Source organism: Temnothorax nylanderi, unplaced genomic scaffold (assembly GCF_030848795.1).
Source record: "Temnothorax nylanderi isolate EJ_2023f unplaced genomic scaffold, tnyl_v1.0 TNYL_tig0020_pilon, whole genome shotgun sequence".
Lineage (NCBI taxonomy): Eukaryota > Metazoa > Arthropoda > Insecta > Hymenoptera > Formicidae > Temnothorax > Temnothorax nylanderi.
This window is the reverse complement of record NW_027249082.1, coordinates 1,266,533-1,284,681: the sequence shown is the minus strand read 5'-3', so window position 1 is coordinate 1,284,681 and position 18,149 is coordinate 1,266,533. Positions and strand designations below refer to the sequence as shown.

General features: G+C 42.7%; 2 protein-coding genes across 6 annotated transcripts in view; one reads left to right on the top strand and one right to left on the bottom strand.

The window, feature by feature from the left end:
• The window catches only part of Qin (tudor domain-containing protein qin), a 150,718-nt gene that overhangs the window by 3,395 nt on the left and 129,174 nt on the right, over positions 1 to 18,149 (top strand). The window lies entirely within an intron of this gene.
• LOC139769150 (uncharacterized) lies at positions 2 to 3,541 on the bottom strand. Its single transcript, XM_071699957.1, has 2 exons — positions 1,881 to 3,541; positions 2 to 1,673 (listed from the first exon to the last, which is right to left on the bottom strand). The coding sequence occupies exons 1-2, from the start codon at positions 3,375 to 3,377 to the stop codon at positions 1,332 to 1,334; spliced, it is 1,839 nt and encodes a 612-aa protein (XP_071556058.1). The 5' UTR covers positions 3,378 to 3,541; the 3' UTR covers positions 2 to 1,331.

The window sequence follows — 18,149 nt, the reverse complement described above, 5'->3', positions numbered from 1 at the left end:
ATGCCAGGAAATGATAAATAAATATTTATTAATACTTTTAACAAAACATTAGGTACGCGTAGAAAGATTAACGTATGGTCATTTGGCGATAACTCGAATATATCGCTCACTATTTTAATGTGGTTTTTTTTAATGATTTCTGATAAATTATAAATTAAGTATTCTAGTCATATTCTCGCAGATACATAATAGAAGCGCATATTTTAAATATCGTATAAAATCATATACAAATTGAGATATTATATTTTATATATCGACTGGGGGAAAATGGTTATAGATAAATGGCGAGACCTATCTGATTTTTCTATGTGATATTGGCCTAGTTTACACCGTGCGTTTAGGCCGCGACCTATACCTTATATTCAACCCAAACACGATAGGTCGCGACGATGTAAACAGTTGCGACCTCGCTTGGGTCAGGTCTCTTTTTCGCGTGCCCTGACCTAAATTAGGCGTAGACCTAAAGTAGGACGTAACGCGTGTAAACGCAGGTGACCTAAAGATCGCCTAAAGTGCAGAGAGTGTACCAATAAATACTGGATACTGGATTTTTATCTATATTCGACCAAAAGTATCATAGGTCTACATGGTGTAAACGTTTTGTTTAGAAGCCTATTTTAGGTCAGGGCATAGGTCAGGTCGCGATCAGGTCGCACGGTGTAAACTAGGCCATTAATTATAGTGTTACTATTTATGTCCTTTGCTATTGAGATTGAGATGTACAAATTTTGTGCGATTTAGAATTGCACAGTTATAGGAATTTATATTGAATATTAATAATCGAATCATAAATGAATTTTAGTAAAACATTAATTTTTGAGTATAATTATAACCAATGTATCAGAGAGAGTGTCATTTAGGTTCATTAGTAGTATTATTTATGCTATTTGGAAAAACAGGTTATCTGTTATCTGCTTTGAAAGTTATGACTTATCATGACTGAAATTTATGACTCAATTGGATCATTCTAGTTCAGACCGAAAGAAATAAAGCTCCGTAAGGCAGGCGGGCATTTTTCGTGATAAATAGTACACAATAGTATACGCATATGACTAGAGGGGATATAAGAAATACTTAATATCATCAGCCATTTCATACCCGTACAAAGACCGTGAGATAATCTAACTTATTTTACGCGCAATGTGATTTACTCTATGCTTAAATCACATGTAACTCTATCATATACATATTGCACTTTTCCGAGGTTGCAAGGCTCATTACTACCAGAGTTGTGGCCTTACAACCCGCGACATATTTTTGCTTTTCATTATAATGGCAACGAGTCAGGTATTATATATTAAGACTAAGTTATTTAGCACATAACGCTTGAATTACGCGTCTTCCTCGTCGTTCGCCGTTTGTGACTTGCCCTTGTGCTTGCTCTTCTCCTCTTGCTGCTTCTTCAGCTTCTTTTCCTTCATTTTTGCCTCCATCTCCTTGAACTTGAGCTCCAAGTATCGATCTACTTCCGGGCCGGTGAAATCTTCGGGGAATTTGGGCATAATTGGCAGGATGTATTTATACAGTCGTTCATTTAGCACATATAATTGAGTAGTCGTTTCGCACTTTACGTTGAACCACCAGTCGCAAGTCAATGCTACCTGGCTGAATATTGTGCCGTTCGGACATAAGAATGACGATTTGCCGCCATTCAGATCGCAGTAATGCCATACCTAAGAACAATATTATCGTTATTAAACACAATTCTAGAAATTAATATCTCGTATAATATAAAATCACGCGGATATTAAATTTAAGAATCAAAAGAGATTGTGGAAAAAGTAGGGAGATTTGTAAATGTAAAAAAATTGTTTAGAATATTTTTTATAGACTCGGTTGAGAATAAATTATAATATTTGCCCTAATTACAGTATACTTACTTGGCATCCGGTCGCTGGGTCGCCGAAAAATCCCTTGTATCTTTGATCTTTGCAACTGAATTTAGTTTGCGGTATATTCACGTACGCCGGGTAATCGACGTTGGGTTTTCCGCGCGTCGCGCCATATTTTAATGCCGGCAGCGGCATTTTCGGCCCCGGGCGTGTAACTTCGTTCGGCGATACGTATTCCTGACTCGTGGACGCCTCGGTGGAAATCGGCAGGGTGTACCGTTCGTCCTGCAGGATATCATCGCTCAAGTCTTCCGTGATCTCGTACGAGTGCTCGGTGGTGGAAACACTAGGAGTTGGCTTGAGTCCTTGTTGCTTAGGTTCGCTCGAGATGTCCTGAACGTAAGGGATGTAATACTCCACCTTTTCGTCCTTTACATGGTTTAAGTTGTAATCCGACTGTAACGACGATTTAATCTGAGTGTCGTCCGTCGTCTTGTATCGTTCGGGATCGTTGGTGATTATCAGAGGGCTCGGTGTCACTTGAAATCTCGTCTCGGTGACCACTTTCGGCCGCGTATATATTTTCGGCTTGTAAACATCGTAGCCGATCAATCTGGGCGGCGACGGCGGCGGTAACGGGGGTCCTTGCGGCTGCGGGAAATTTTCCTGCCGCGTATTGTGCAGGATATTAAGAATCTCAATGAGCGTTTTGATGCTGCTGTCGAGATTGTCTTTGTTCAGCGTTTCCGGCAGTCGCTCGGACAATTGGAAACTCTCGATCAGATTGTTCAAATTCACACTCGGCTTCCGATAAAACGAGACTGACGGCTTCACTGACTGCTGCTGCTGCTGCACGTTTGCGTGCACCGGCGACGGAATGTATCGCAGTTCCCCAAATTCCTTATTGGGATTATTAACAGCGATGTTCGGCTTCGCCGTGTAATCCTGATCGTAATCGTCCTGCGGGTTGCCGAACAGCGGTTTCTTGATCACGGGAGCAGAGAGTTGCGGGGGTCTCGCGGTAATGAAGTATCGATTTTCCTTGTTCAGGATATGACTGACAGGCGTGGTAATTTCGGGATAGGTCTTTTGCACCTGGTAGAGCTGATAGGACGGGGTAGAGTACTCGGCATAGTTGATCTTGGTGTTGTACTTGACCGGCGCGAAGTAATCGTTATCGCCTCCGATGTTTCTGGGATCGAATTGCACGGACGGGACGAATTTCTTGTCTTGGTCGGGTGAGTTGACACGGTACCTATTACCGCCCCGCCTCGGCACGTCAACGAGCCGAGTTAGAGGGTGTTGCTGCGACGGAGGTTTTCGGAGCAGGGTGCCCGACAGCTCGTCCGCATAATTTTGCCCCAACGCGGCCTGAGCGTTCAGGTAATTGTTGGCGACGTAAAAAGTCATGTAGGGTATCAATCTTCGGTATCTTTCCTTGAACGTCGTCAGGTTCATGTTCGCCAGGAAGTCATCCCCGTCGTTCTCCGAAATAGCACTGGTCGCGTTCGACTTCGCCGGTTCTGATGCTTCCAAGCCTCGCATCAAGAGAACTGCAACCGAGAAAAGTCGCTTTTTATCGATTTTCGAGCGAATTTAACAGCGCGATTGAAATAAACTAATAAACCACTTGATAGACGTAAACGAAGGTGCGCTATATTCGTGTTATTACATTTTTAAAAAAATAATACATTATACGCGTGACACAATTAAATCAGCTCTCGGGCTATTTAAAACTCGTACCGATTCGCGCGGGGCAGCATTGTCTCGTTGCGTTTTCGATGCATCGTCGCGATTGCACGAACAACCGCGTGCGGAAGAATGCGAAAAGAGAATGAGAGATAACGCGGTATGTCTGAAACGTTCCCGACAAAGACGAATCGTGGGGAAAGGGAATACGGTTGAGGGTTGAAGATTGAACGGACGATAGAGCTGGGGGCGGCGGGGGTGGATTGGTACGTTTTTAGCGGTTGCGCCACTCGAACGTGCCAGCGCGAATATATCCTCCGCCACCGGGAACACCGATACACGCACGCATGCACGCATGCGTCTACACACGCGGCTTTTATCTCTTGCTATCTCGCCGCACGTACAAAAGCGCTGGCCGGCTCTCCGAATATTTTCCTTCTAATTTAATTTCACGCGGGTGGAGCGAGCGGTACGCGTGCGTTACCTCGCACGTTTCCGGGGACGAGGGCAAGAGATGAGGGTGTATCGCACATGCGGTTATAACGATGCACGGTGGCTTTTTGAGGAGTCGATTAGAGGTGTACGTATTTTCCGTGGGACACCGCGGATCGTCACAAAGCTCTTTTTTGATTCTCTTTGTTATACGCGCCTTGCTGCAAGACAGCAACAGATAAAATTCATCTCTGTAAAACCTTAAGGCGTAGTTTTACAAGTGTCGGTTAACTTTTAACCTTAGATTATTAACTCACTCTTCGTCTCCTTTTAACGTCCCCCTTAGAAAGAGACGAAAAGTGAGTTAATCTAAGGTTAAAAGTTAACCGACACTTGTGAAACTGTGCCTAATGTCCATTTCTACCAATGTAGATTAACTTTAATCTTGGTTTAACTTACTTATTATCCTTTTCTAATTCTTAAAACTAGAAAATTCTTTAAACTAGAAAAAGATAACAAATCAACTAAACCGAGATTAAAGTTAATCTACATTGGTAGAAATGGACATAAGACGTGATTCTATAGAATCAATCGTACTTTTTTTACGATTTACATCCACGAACGAATCATTTATGAAAAGTTAAACTCTATATTACAATATTCTAAATATGCGTATATCATCGAGGCTAACAATGGGACCCTATTTATCCACCATACAGCGCGGTGCATTCTCCTGCGGGAGCAATTGGCTATATCACACCACACTATCTTATTAAGCGTGCTAGCACGTATATATACACACATATACACACGCGCACGCATATTGTTTCTATCTGAATAATTTTATCATATATCGTTTAATTTTCTACCGTTTGATAACAACGATATAATCACGTTAAACCACAATATTTTCTTATTACGTATCCAGGCATCATGAAATGTTGTATTTTCTGATGCGGATGAGATGGTTTATTAAATTAAATTAATAAAACTAGAAATTTTCGATCTTTCATCGAGAAATGTCAAGTTTGAAAAAATTAAACGAATCATAAATTTTTACATAATTTTTCTCGACTACCTTTTATCTCTCTAGAAACTCTATCCCATATAATTTTCTACGAATATATCCTCGCCCTTTTTTAATTTGCGAGCTCTCGTCATATCGTCCGGCTGGCGATATTGCGGTACGAGAGATGCGAAGGGAATAGGGAGATGTGAAATAGTGGAGAAAACCGTGCGCGCGCGCGCGCGCGCGCGGGCCCGAGTGGTGCCAGATATAAACCGCCTCACTAGACTGGCCATGAATTTTTATAAACCGATTATTTAGCGTCGATGTAACAAAGTGCAGCGCGTTCGCTGAAAGAGCGTCGCGGCGCTCCGAGTCGGCGGCGCACATCAAAGGGACGTGCATTCCAGCCGCAGATTTCTCCCTCTCTATCTATCTTCATCTCCGTCTCTTTCGCCCTCTCGTGGATTACACACGGTTATACACACCGGTCCCGACCTGGAAATCCAATTCGATTCTGCATGAAATGAGTCTGGAAACTCCGCTCGCGTTGCGGCGCGGCGCGGCGCGGCGCGGCATGGAACACGGCTCGGCGCGCTTTATTAATCCTGTCAGCGCGAAACGTGATTGAAAAATTCGGGAGGCGCGTGTGCCCGATCTGAGAGGAGCTCGTCTTGAAAATTTTCAAAGCGCGACACGACATTCGCTCGCGAAATGCGTTTTCTATATCTACGCACAAAAGGACACGGATGCGGAGACGTTGGATTTCTCGCGCAAATCCACCTTGAGATGTTTAAGTCCGAATCAAAGGAAATCTCGTCTGTGTTCCGTTAAACGAATCAACCGCACTGAGGGAATATCATGGAAATCTTACGCGTCTGGCAACACTCGAGTGCTTAGCTTAAAAAGAGAATTATTGTCGAAAAACTGCGTGTAGCGACAAAATTGAAGACCGCCTAATATGAAACTAAATTATGACAACGTCCGAGTTTGTTACAGAGTAGACTCTGGTCTCGCGACAAACGAATCGAACGACGCGATAAACTGTTTCACTTTTACCGTCTGCCACAACGAAAAACAATTATTCTTCGAATTGGATCTCAGCCAGACTGACGGAAGCGATGCGGCTGCTTCCTTTTTCCCATCAAGTCATCGCCGATAGTTTCGCCGCCCCGGATCTACTTTTCACTGTTCTCTATCTTTGTCCCCGTGACAATGTCTGTTCGACTGGCGAAATTCTAACTCGAACTCTGCGTTGTGCAACGCCTATTGTTGTATCATGCGGAAGTACGACGCGTCGGATCTCGTACCGATCTGTCGGTAGGTAGCCCGATACGGAATATTAATTGGCATGTATTGGTCTCTCGGATTACGTTATTTCGAACGCGCGTGACTTGGTTGCTTGATGGATGCGATGAGGGAGAGAACCGCGATGCACAGACGCGGCTGGAATATGTACGCCGCGTTGTTCTCGGTTAAGCCTTTCGCCATTCGAACACCGACACGAGACAGCCGAATATTATGTAGAAAAATACTAGAATTTAATTACGCGAGAATCCATGTTTCCCTCCTTCCCCGAACGCGTGATTTTTAATTAATTTTCGACAAATTGCCATCCATAAACTTCGAAGCGGAGAACGTGGGTGATGTATGTTTTCGCGGCGATGTGCAGTTTTCGGTAGTAAAGAACATGCATCGCCTTGCTCCTCATCACTCTTGCTCGGTACGCTCGCGACATTCGTAATGTGGAACGCTGCATTCAGCAAAAACTAACACCTACGAATAATTAATACCGACCGTGTGCCCGGGCGGGAAATCGTCGGAGCTCCCAATCGTGCGTGGCTGAAATTACTGTGACCGTCACTTTATTTATTGCACACGCGCGAGACGAAGGGCCCGTCGCGTCGAGGGGTGGCAATATACGCTAGAAAATAAAGCCATTTTTCATCCTTGAAAATTCTTAATGAGTGAAATATCGCGACTCTCTCACTCGACACCGGAGAAACATGGCGTTGCGCGAAAGTCACGGAATCGAAATACACAGTTTCGAAGAGTTTCTGCCGATATCAATGAATTTATCATTTTACGATTTATTAGACTAATAATTGAAGCAATTTTAATGTATACACAGAAAGAAGCAGTGATATGCGAAAAATCCATTTTATTCGTTACTTAAAATTACATTTTTAATTTTATGAACCACACATCTATTATTCTATTTATTTTTGGAGTTTTATACGCAAATTTAATGGTGTAATTCGTACAGAGTATCTCACGCATTCACAATTTTTATATATTATTTAAATTTAAAAAGAAGACACTAAACAATTATATTGTATAATATATATGTAGTATAATGATTGGATAATATAGTATAGCAATTTTCTATCTATGTTCTTTGTATATTTCTTCAAACATTTGGATCAACACTGAATAACTGACGAATATCTATTTTCTTAGAATTTCTATAAATAATGAATTCTTTTTAAAACGTCGTATAAAGAAATATAAAGTTAAATTTTGGTTATTAAATGGATCGAATGGCGAAAAACTTGGCTTCTAACTGAACGCTTTATAATTATAAAAATGTATGGCAGGATATAATGTGGCAAAGTGCTGTCACTTACTGCTCGAGCGATGTTTTCTTACGCGGAATCACGTTTCTCATGCGGTCGTATCTTATATCGTGTACGAAGATGATCTCTCTTTCTCTCTTTCTCTCTTCGATTATCTCGGGAGCGAGCGGGTGACGTTGCGATGGAAAAATTCTCCTGAATAATATGATATCGTATTTGAAATTCACGCGTACGCTGCTGCTGGTTGCGCATTAATACGTACCGTCGTATTAAGCGTGCAGCGTGGCACAATGTTTCTGGTTTACGGTTGACCTGCCTCAGCATACGCAGGGGCTTTCCGGAAATCCAGAGAAGCGTGGGCGTGCCGCGCGCATTTTGCACGTCATTTAATTAAAGCCGGAAAACGAGCCGCGTAATGACACTCGGGCGCATACGAGGGTTCGTCGCGTTTCGATGCCGCGGGCCAGGTCGTCCCTGCCCCTGCCCCTGCCCCTGCCCGTGCCCGGGCACGGGGCGCGGCAGGGTCGAGCGATTCGACCGGAGAATTCTGCGGATGCAAATGCGCCGGCGGGGTCTTCTCTATTACCGCATCGTACCGCACCGCACTGCGGTCCGTTGTAACCGGTACTGGACCTTAAGGGGATACAAAGCGTGTGAAATTGGACGGAACAAGAACGGCTGCAGGAAATGTAAGTTAGAATGGGAAACGCCATATATCATTTGGATGCCTTGCGGCACGGAGCGTGGAAGTCGGTACGGAGATAGCAAGAGGTCCCCGCCGTGCGGAATAACACTCGTGGGTGTCATTATAAGGGTGGGATGGAAAATTTTTGAGCATCTCGAAACATCGGGAGCTCTTTCCGAGACATGCCATTGCTTTAGAGACATTTGTATCGGTGTGTTTTTGTTTGACGTCAGGAAAAGAATCTCAAATTTTTGGATTTCAAGCTCCCTTCAGAATTTTGAAAATGGAGATAGTTTGAACTTTTAACAATATGAGTATATGAAAAACTATAGTTATTTCGTGGTCGTCGTATTATTATAGCTTTCACGATTGCTGTTTGATTTATTCTTTGGCGTGCTGCGATCAATTCGATTAATTAGCTCGGTCAAATCAGATCATGCAAACGTCGATTAAACAGAAACCGTTTCCTATCGAAACGATGATTAATAAACTTTTCCGCTCTAATAATTTAGCGGAAAATATGCAAACATCAACAGATAACCGGTTTGCTTCTAAGTAAACGGGCTTCTCGCGCGATTAATCATTCCGACATCTGACACTTCTTAACGTTGACCCCCAATTCGTATTACGAGTTCGAACTTTCCGAGATTTTCCCTTCTCCTTTATGCATTAAAAAAACGAAATTCGATGTACCTTAAAAATTTAATGATCTATTAATTCGAGAAAAATTTAAATTGAAGTGACTCATAATGTGCAAGGCATTCATGTACGATCGCGAAACAATATCGTAAAATCAAAATATGCTTTTGCTTTGGGCAAAGCGAATTTGTAGCTTTGATCAAAAGAAAAAAACGCGGATGCGGAACTGTGAGAGAAAAAGTACACGTAACAACAATGACGTTGAAGAAAAGGAAGCAAATACGCGCGCTATTATCGCTCGTGTGGGTACATTGTATTAATCTTCGTTTGCCCGCCTTTTGTTCGCGTATTGTTCGTCTGTACAATCGAGCGAAATCAATCGATTCAAGGGAAACGCCTCTGTTTTCCCCTCGAGGATCGGGGTATACGTTCAAAGACCGGCTCGCTGTTGCCGTCGCAAATGCAGCAACCCCGAAGAATAGTAATAGGTTGCATGTGTCGCTAATGAACTCTCCAAATGGCTGCATACATGTTTACATTGTATACTATAAACCGCGACGGGAAACACGGGTGCAGGCTGGAGCATTAAATTCATTAGCCCAAGTCTGAAAATCTTCGTGTTTGCCGTGGCACAAAGGAAACGTTTCAATGGAAATCGCGGCGTTTCCAGAAGGGAATTCGATGCTCAACATCGATAGAGACTCCAGCTATATGGAAATTGTTCCGTATTGCGTGAAAAATGTTTCATTGCGCGAAAATAAATTCTACTCGTCGTTGAGATTCAGCGATAAAAGTTTTAAAAATCGTTCTCGAGCGCGATCTAACAAGCATATTACATATTTGAAAGACTTAAAAGTAAAAGAGTTTAAAGATCGAAATTGTAATTGTCAGAGATTCTGAAATTTTAAAATGCAGAAGTATGAATGTTTTCACTGAAATACCTAGTAGTTTCGCTGTCTTTAGAAAAAAATTGAAAGTCTCGTTTGATTTTCTGAAATCTCGAAGGAGTCTTTTCTATGTCCGTGAACCGATCTGGACGGTGCCGTACTTAATAACTTTACAAGCAGTACCATTATTTCCGTATTTTCAATTGTACCGTAACTAGTTAGAAAAATCAACGACTCTGTAATATTGTTCGAGTTCACTGAAACGTAGAATCATCTACTGTATCCACCACCGCAATTATTCGGGATTTTCGGACAACTCGTTCATTTGGCCGAATAATTTCAACTATTCGGTCCAAGTATTCCGTAAATTTAAATCGATTCTGCGCGTTCAGTCTTATTGGCCGCTGCTCGCGCGCTGCTCATATAAAATTTCCGTTAAAACGTTTAATAATGCAATAAAGCGGCATACGCGAGAGAAAATCGAGCCTTTTGGAATAGATTCCTTTTTTTCAATGAGATTTTTATTCGGACGATTCTCTAAGGCTTATTTCCGCACATGTGCACGCTCTCGTCATAGTTAATGCGAACGTTTGATGAGCACTTATTAATAGCGCACGGTGGTCTAATAAACACAAATACTGATCAGCAAATACTAATTGTCTTTCATTATTGCGATTGATATAATTATTTTCTCGAGGGTGAATCTGTGCGGAGGAATAACGGGGAATAGGAACGCAGTCATTCAGATAATACCTATTTAATTAACAGTATACATCATCAAGCTGCGATATCGCTCTTTCCAGGAATCAGATTATGGCGAAGCTCATATAAATCATATTAAGCCCTCGACCGCCATTTTCCGTCCCCGCGTGGATTTCCAATTCGTATTATGGTACACGCCCCGCGCTCGCTTAACCCTTCCAGATCACGTTGCCTCGACAGTTCCACTCCGTCGATCCTTTGACCCGCCGAGCAAACCGTGATACCTCTCTTCTACCAGAATGCTTTGAAAGTCATCTTTATATCGCGTTTGCCAAAGAATTTGCGCTATACAGAGGCGATGTATAAGGCGGAGATAGTTTTACTACTTTGACGGTAAAAGGACGATCCTCGCGATCGACAAGATTTTACGGAATTTAGTAACGAAAGGATAATCGAGTCTTAATTTCCGTAAAAAAGCCGAGATTTCTAAAAGCCGTTCTCAACTCCGCATAACTAGATAAGATTCTTGGTCTACTTTTATTGTTATAAATCTTAGCACGCTAATTTTCTTCGTTTTTCTTTTTATTTGATTAGAAAACAGCTTGTTCGTTTAGTTAGAACGTGCTTGTTCAACGCATAAAATAGCACTCCAAAAGTTTTCCCATCGACGTGTACAGGAACCACATACGTGATTTCGGTATTGGTGTTCAGCATCTAACAACATTTCACCGGAAACTCTTTACACTTGAGTGAGCAGTTCCCGTTTCAACCAGGCACGACGTCGGACGTCGTCGCCTCGAGCGTTGAAATTACAAACGCAACAACGACGGCTTGTCCGCTCTCGTTACGATCTTCGGAACGACTTTCGCGCCTCGCAGACATCTTGCAAGTCGGATCTAACAACGTTAACACTCGTGATGCGATCTGCTTCTGGTTATCAGAATGACAGGAGTATACGTTTCTCGCGTTTGCGAGACATCGAGACTAATGTTAAGCGTCTCGGAGTTGCATTACTAGATTACGTACAATCGTCAACTTAAAGTCGAAATGTCAGAGATCAAAATGAAACAAGATACACACGCACGCATTGTCGATTTTGTTAGGTGAAATTGCACGCAAATAAATAGATTAAATAATAAATTAAATGTCTAGATAACAGAAATCTCAAACCAATGTTCTCATTATTAAGCGTTCAGTATTTAATCTTTAACCCCGCGTTACGATGGTACTTTCTATGTATGTTACGACAACCGTACATATAATATCGGTGTTAAAATATTCAACCGACTGCACAATGACTGTTTCAAGAATGCATAGGAGAATTTTTTCGGAGATTATTGAGTGACGTTCTATATGCATCGGTGAGCAGGAAAGCGCGTTATAGCAGCAGCACGGGCGAGCGACTCGCGCGTGTTACGTATTTTTAAATATTTTGTTACGTTACCCTGAACGTATAATAAAAGCTCATCGCAATTAATCTTTATTAATGCGTCCTTTCTCTTTCTCTTTGCGACATAAATCCGCTGGCAGTTGCAAATTACATGAACGCATTTTGCAAGGCATTCCTTTCCAAGCAAGCGAAACGAAACGAGAGATAAATAGTAATTATAAGAATGATAAAGATACATATAACAGATTAAACGTCTTGATTATTCAACATACACACACACATAGATATTTCTCTTCAATCTATTACTGTAATTAATGCGCGGTAATTCCACGTTCCAAAAGCGATCGCGAATATTTGCGCGCCGTCAAGTAAGAAAATATACGAAAGCGAGAATCAACTAAACATGCGACGTTTTAGGTAAATGAGGTGCTTTTTAATTACATTCCATCGTTAAGCTTCCCATTTTGCCGGTTTGCCAGGACATTTTTTGTTCCCAGCAGTCGCACTTTGATCCCGAAACGTACAGAAAAAAGATTGCGCGATTACGCAATGGCAAAAGTAATTATTCGAGCGTCTCGTTCGTCGAACTTTCGATCTACACTGGTGGACATGGAAAAGAAGAGCACCATGAAGGGCTGATATATTCACTGCTAACGTACCTGTAAGGTACCCTCAATAAAGATTTCCGTGCTCGATCGTACGAATGAACACAGCGTTATCGAGTATTATAAGGATAAAAAGTGTTCTTGATGTTCTTTTTCCATGTCCACCGGTGTATGTTCCCAGCCGCATTCTCTATGTTGCTCGAATCTGAGTCTGAGCACGTCGAATCGGCTCTCGTCGCGCGTCTCGCGAGAATTGATAGTCCGCTCGATCTGTTTGCAACGAGACAACAGACGCGAAGAGACCGCCTGCTTGCCGATCGCGCGTCCGCCCCGTTTCCTGAATAGATATTCATGGCAACAGGCGGAACAGGAAGCTCCGCGCAGAAATCTCCGCAATCCGGAACAACAATAAGCTCGGAGCGCGCTGCGCGCACACGATAGATCGAGTGACCATAGGGAATAGGGAATCTACTAACTTTGTCCGCGGGCTAGATACATATACATCGCATAACTTTGCATCTCCCTTTCTCTCCCTCTTTCTCGTGCACCTTCCTTACTGCGTTCAGGAACTTCTATAGTTATACATACACAATTCCTACATCGATTATTAATTCGAAGTCACGAATAATCGCTTGCACGACGGAAATCCCCTTTCTCTTCGCAACTCGCGCCCCTGCACCGTCTCGCTCTATCGTCTCTTCGATCCTCCCGCGTTTCTCTTATTTACCCCGCTGCGCCTCAGGACGCCCTGATTACGCGCTCTCGATGCGCCGCAATACACCCGGGCCTCCGCTCCGTGCCCGTCTCAATACGCTCTCAAAATCCTTGCACGGGTATTACGCTAAGCTAAGCACATTAGTCGTCGCCTCTCTATATTGCGATTATGCGAACTTTGTTCCACCGACGCTAGTACGTACCGGTTACGGTTGACGTGTGCCAGAGATAAAGACTACGTCTTAGAGAACAAACACTGTTCGGCGCCGGTAATGAGTGATGAAAAATAAGAACATAGAGAAACACCGGTACCTTGAGATGTTTCGCGATAGTATCGCCGACTACTCTTGTAATTAACCTGCGTTTCTCGTTTACAAGTTATTTCATTGTATAGGAAATAATAACGTTAAGCGTTTCTCCGCGAGTGGGAATCTAATACCGTACAGACATTTGTTCCATTCACATCGGTGCACCGCAGGTACACGTTTCCGCATAATTTGTATAAAAGAAAAATCGCATTTAGACAATTATATTGTTGCGCTCGTCGCGAAGCACTCTCTCTCGCTTGCACACTCACGCGCACTCACTCCAGAAACCCGCGGAAGTAAAGGGAACACCGTTTATAAAAAGGAACTCGGTTAGCGTTTATTAAAGAAGGCTCGATACAGAGAGCGTGAACACACGTTCGAATGGTCCAGCGGCTCGAGAACAAATCTGTCAGTCGTTGTTTTATCAAAACAGCTCGTTGCTAAGGACGTTTCGCATCTTCTCATACCGGGCGTCTCGGACAGACTCGCACGGGCGCAACAATATATATATTTGTACATGTTTTAGCACCGTGCGTGCGGGTGAATAAATGGGAATTGAACTGTTTCAATATTTAACCGCTTCACCATTTGAATATTTAAATGTATGAGCAGATAAACAATTAAATATTGGAAAGAGGACGGAACAACTATATTTTCTCTCTTTTCTCTATTATAATCGGAATTGTAAAAGATTAATTCTCTCGGAAAATATATTAATCGGTAAATTTGATTGATATTTTAACAAGATATGTGTAACAAAGTTGTTAAATGTATGCCAATTCTCTTTCTCTTTCTCTCTTTCTAGAAATAATTATGAGCGTTTAATAAAGGTTTGAAATTAAGTTCGTGAGAAGATATGAGAATCGCAGAGATAGTTTTGTTCTTTACTCGCATCGATGGTTAATATTTTGAACAATTACTAATTAACAGTTAGAACAAAACTCTCAGTCCTTTCGCTCTGACGGCTTCATTTTTCATTTCTGAGCTCCCACTGCACCTCGTCCGCCATTGCTTTTGAATGTACAACTTCATCCTTTCGGCCGCTCCATGCATCCGGAAACGAGACAATAAATAAGAGAAGGTTTTCGATAAAGAATACGATCGATGCAATAAAATGCATACTGCGCGATTCAGCAGCATGCAAATTGTATGAACGCCGATCAATCACGGGACTCATCTTTAGTTTATAATTCCATTAAACGTTCTCGCATAGTCTTTGTCCTTTGCTAGGATTTCAATTAACCGCGATATTAATTATACATAGGAATTGTGTGAATAATGATTTGACGATTTTGATTATATAATATAACGCATTAACCGCTCACGGCAAAATCCGGTTTGAAACCCCTGCCTATATTGTATTATCAATTTAGCCGAAATTTCGCCTGTGTGCCATGATGAACGCTATTAAATTTATGACCAAATAGTCTGACGGACTGATTTGTGAGATAAATCGAAAATTTTTTCGTCCGAGTATCAGAAATCTGCTTTTTTTTTTAAGCTTCGTATTTTCTCGCGAGTTTGTATTTTCTCGTAGATATCTAAATTGTCGGTCATTTTCTTTTATGCGGTTACAAAGGTTTTCTTTAGCCGCGTGGCACGTGTTAATCAAATAAGATTTGTCTGACGCGAGTATCGCGCGCGCGGCGTATCGAGAAAGTCGAAACGCTCGCGTCGTCTCGCCACTTTATCACTTATGGGTGTAACACACAACCTGCCGGAGAAAGCAACGACCAGTTTGTGTACGGTCTTGGTCCGTGGATTTTACGGCGGCCGTCGGATCGTTGGTTTTTCAAGCGGGCTATATTTCTCCTCCCCGTGTCGCTCGATTTTTACGACGATAGCCAATTGCAAACGTTCGATTACATCACTTCCTCGCCATTTTTTCCCCGCGACGTCACGCCGCCGCGCCGCGTCGTTCAACGATGCATTAACGCGCCAGCAAAGTGATTTGCTCGTATTCCTAACGCGAGTTCGTAGATTTTTAGGATCTCAGATTCGCTGTTTTTTGCAGGAGAATTTACGGTACTTGCGGAACTGATTATCAATAAAATTGAATGCCACGATACGAAAACTTAAATATTAATAGATGAAAATGCGGAACTGCATTTACTTGCCACGAAACAGCGCGCGTTTTCTATACGCGGTTTTGCGCAGATTGCCAATTAATTATACTCACATACCCGTTAGGAGCTAATTAGCGCCTTCCGCAACTACCACTAAGCCTCTCCTTGCCATCCCCTAGCTCGTTAACTCATTCTCGTAAACCCTTGAGTTGTCGTTCCTTATTATTTTCCTGCGTACCGTTCTACGAATCACTCTGTTATTTCATCTTTGGATGCGATCTCGCGTTTTCGCTTAAAAATCTCGAATAAGATGTATGTATTTGATTCGCTGAGAAATTTCGCCGCGATTGAAACAACATCGCATGAAATATACTAAAGGTTGCTCCTTCTCTTCTTTTCTTTGTTTTTATGGCACCTGCTTTCCTCTCGGGTGCAATACGGCCGAAGATTAAAATCGAACAATGAAAATAGTTAGTTCGGATAATGTAGCACAAATAAAACGTTTCAGGTACACAAACTTGGAAGTGTGTAATTGTGTGTGAATGTCCGCGGTGTTGGGAACTCCGTAGGTGCGTTACGCCCAAAGAGCTCTGCGCGGATCAATTCCCCCTGCGAGAACTAAAGGTCACGATTGAAGGGCAGTCTTTTCGATCTCCGCGGAAACTTGCAATCTTTAAAAGGACGACCGTGTACTAATGGATACGCTTCTTCGATAAATTCTTGTCGTCGCGCGTCGTTTGCTTTCCCAATAAATTTGATTCGCCCGTGGAGGAAAGCACGGCATTCGGGCGAGTGTCACGTGCGTTGGCGTTGAAGGCATTCGCCTTTCAACGCGTACCTATATAGTCAAGAAAATCGTTATACATCTACGTGAGACTGCCACTGCAAATCTCCTTTGTCCCGTGAAGAGGATTTACGTGCCTCCCCCTTTCTCGTTAATAAAAAAACGAATTCCGCGTCTTCGGCGGAAAGTTATTATAAAATGCCCAGTAAAAGTGTATCAGCCTGTCTGCCTGGTGCCGCCACAACGTATAATGAATTGAATTGGCGCACGTAGCGCGCGTATACGAAAATCACGTAGTGCCGAGCCGGGCACACGTTGAGAGCGGGAAAACATGCGCCTCGTCGCGCCGAGGCGCATACGTATTCGACGGCAGATTGAACGCAAGAAAAATTATGTTACCGCGCCCCGTCTGGCGTCGACAAGCGTGCGTGGCTCTCGTCGGAATTAGCGCTTCTCCTCCTGGCGCGTACACCGTGGAATATAAACGCCATGCTAAGAATTCTTTCCAGTTTTAGACCGCGCGCTTTCATATCTCAAATATTTAATTTTACATACCAACGTTTATTCATCCGGCATTTATTTTACAAGTAGAAGCGAGGTAGAAAGGGAATGTGTGTTTGATGAAAAGAGCAATTGAGCGGTTCATCCGGGTTATTACCGAAATCTTTGCGAATGATAAACAAGAAGCGGGGCGGAAAAGAAGGAGGCTGGCGCGGCCGTCAGTCGACCGGATAAATAACGTCGAAGCTCGGGGAAACTTGGACGACGTGAATAATTGGAATTTTCCAGAACGGGAACATAGCGTTGTAAACATGGCAGCAGAATGCGTGCTACGTGTTTCCATAGAGATTCGCACCGCGTCGTCTGGGTAAACATCGCCATATCTCGTCTCGAGGAAGTTTTTGATGACGTCTTGCGAGGAAAATACAAAGTAGATTCTACCGTCTGACGCGTGAGGGAGAGAAAGTTGTTTAATACGTCGAAAAACCCACGAAAGATTTCGCGATTTTTCCCGGAATGGCATTGGAGTTTGTCGAATTTTTGTTTGGAAAATTTCAGATTTTGTGGCAACGAAAGATGGCGAGAGACTGAAGCGAGTAGATACGAAAATCTTACGCACAAGAGCAATCGTACGCACATCCGGCTTCAAAGAAAATCGTGTGAACACGATCGGCGAAGAGCTTATCTCGCTGGCTAGGTACCAGCGAGAAAAATATTATCGGGCGCATGCTTAATTACCGCGAAAGTTGAATGAGGTCGAGAAACCGAGCGATATTACGTCATCGGTAGAGAAGTGGTCGGGCAATTAATTACTTAACTCTTTCACCGCGAGATTGTGAGAATTTGCGTCTTTATAATATGTTGTGTAAGAATTTCATCGATCTTTGATGCGCGATAGTCATATAATAACGCGTATTCTCTCAGTCATAGGCCGGTATTCATAGTCGGTTCTTATATATTTAAGACCATCTTGAGTACAATTTTAAGATGTCATTAACCAATCACAGAGCCGTATTAGCATCTTAAGATATTACTTAAGACGGTCTTGAAATAAGATCTGATTATGAATACCGGCTATAGACTTTTGCGTCTAAAAATGATCGATCCCCTTGTAAGTGAACGAACGTTATTTGCAACTAGGTTTTCCGATATTTCGTTAGTCTGTACAACGATGCGCATTACATCTCGTATTTTGTTTTCTTTCTCCTGGTCGCCGTGTTTTTCGTAACAAGGCTGGCTGTATGCTTGAATGCGTAAACTTTCGCGAAACTGAGCCCGCGGCAGAAAAGCGTAATGAAATATGAACTCGGGATCGGAGTTGATACCGCGGCGT

Bases quoted from the DNA above. Each gene is read 5' to 3' on its own strand.
- LOC139769150 (XM_071699957.1), bottom strand. From the start codon at position 3,377: ATGCGAGGCTTGGAAGCATCAGAACCGGCGAAGTCGAACGCGACCAGT. The intron at 1,674-1,880 runs GTAAGTATACTG...TATTGTTCTTAG, and splicing joins ACCCAGCGACCGGATGCCAA to GTATGGCATTACTGCGATCT.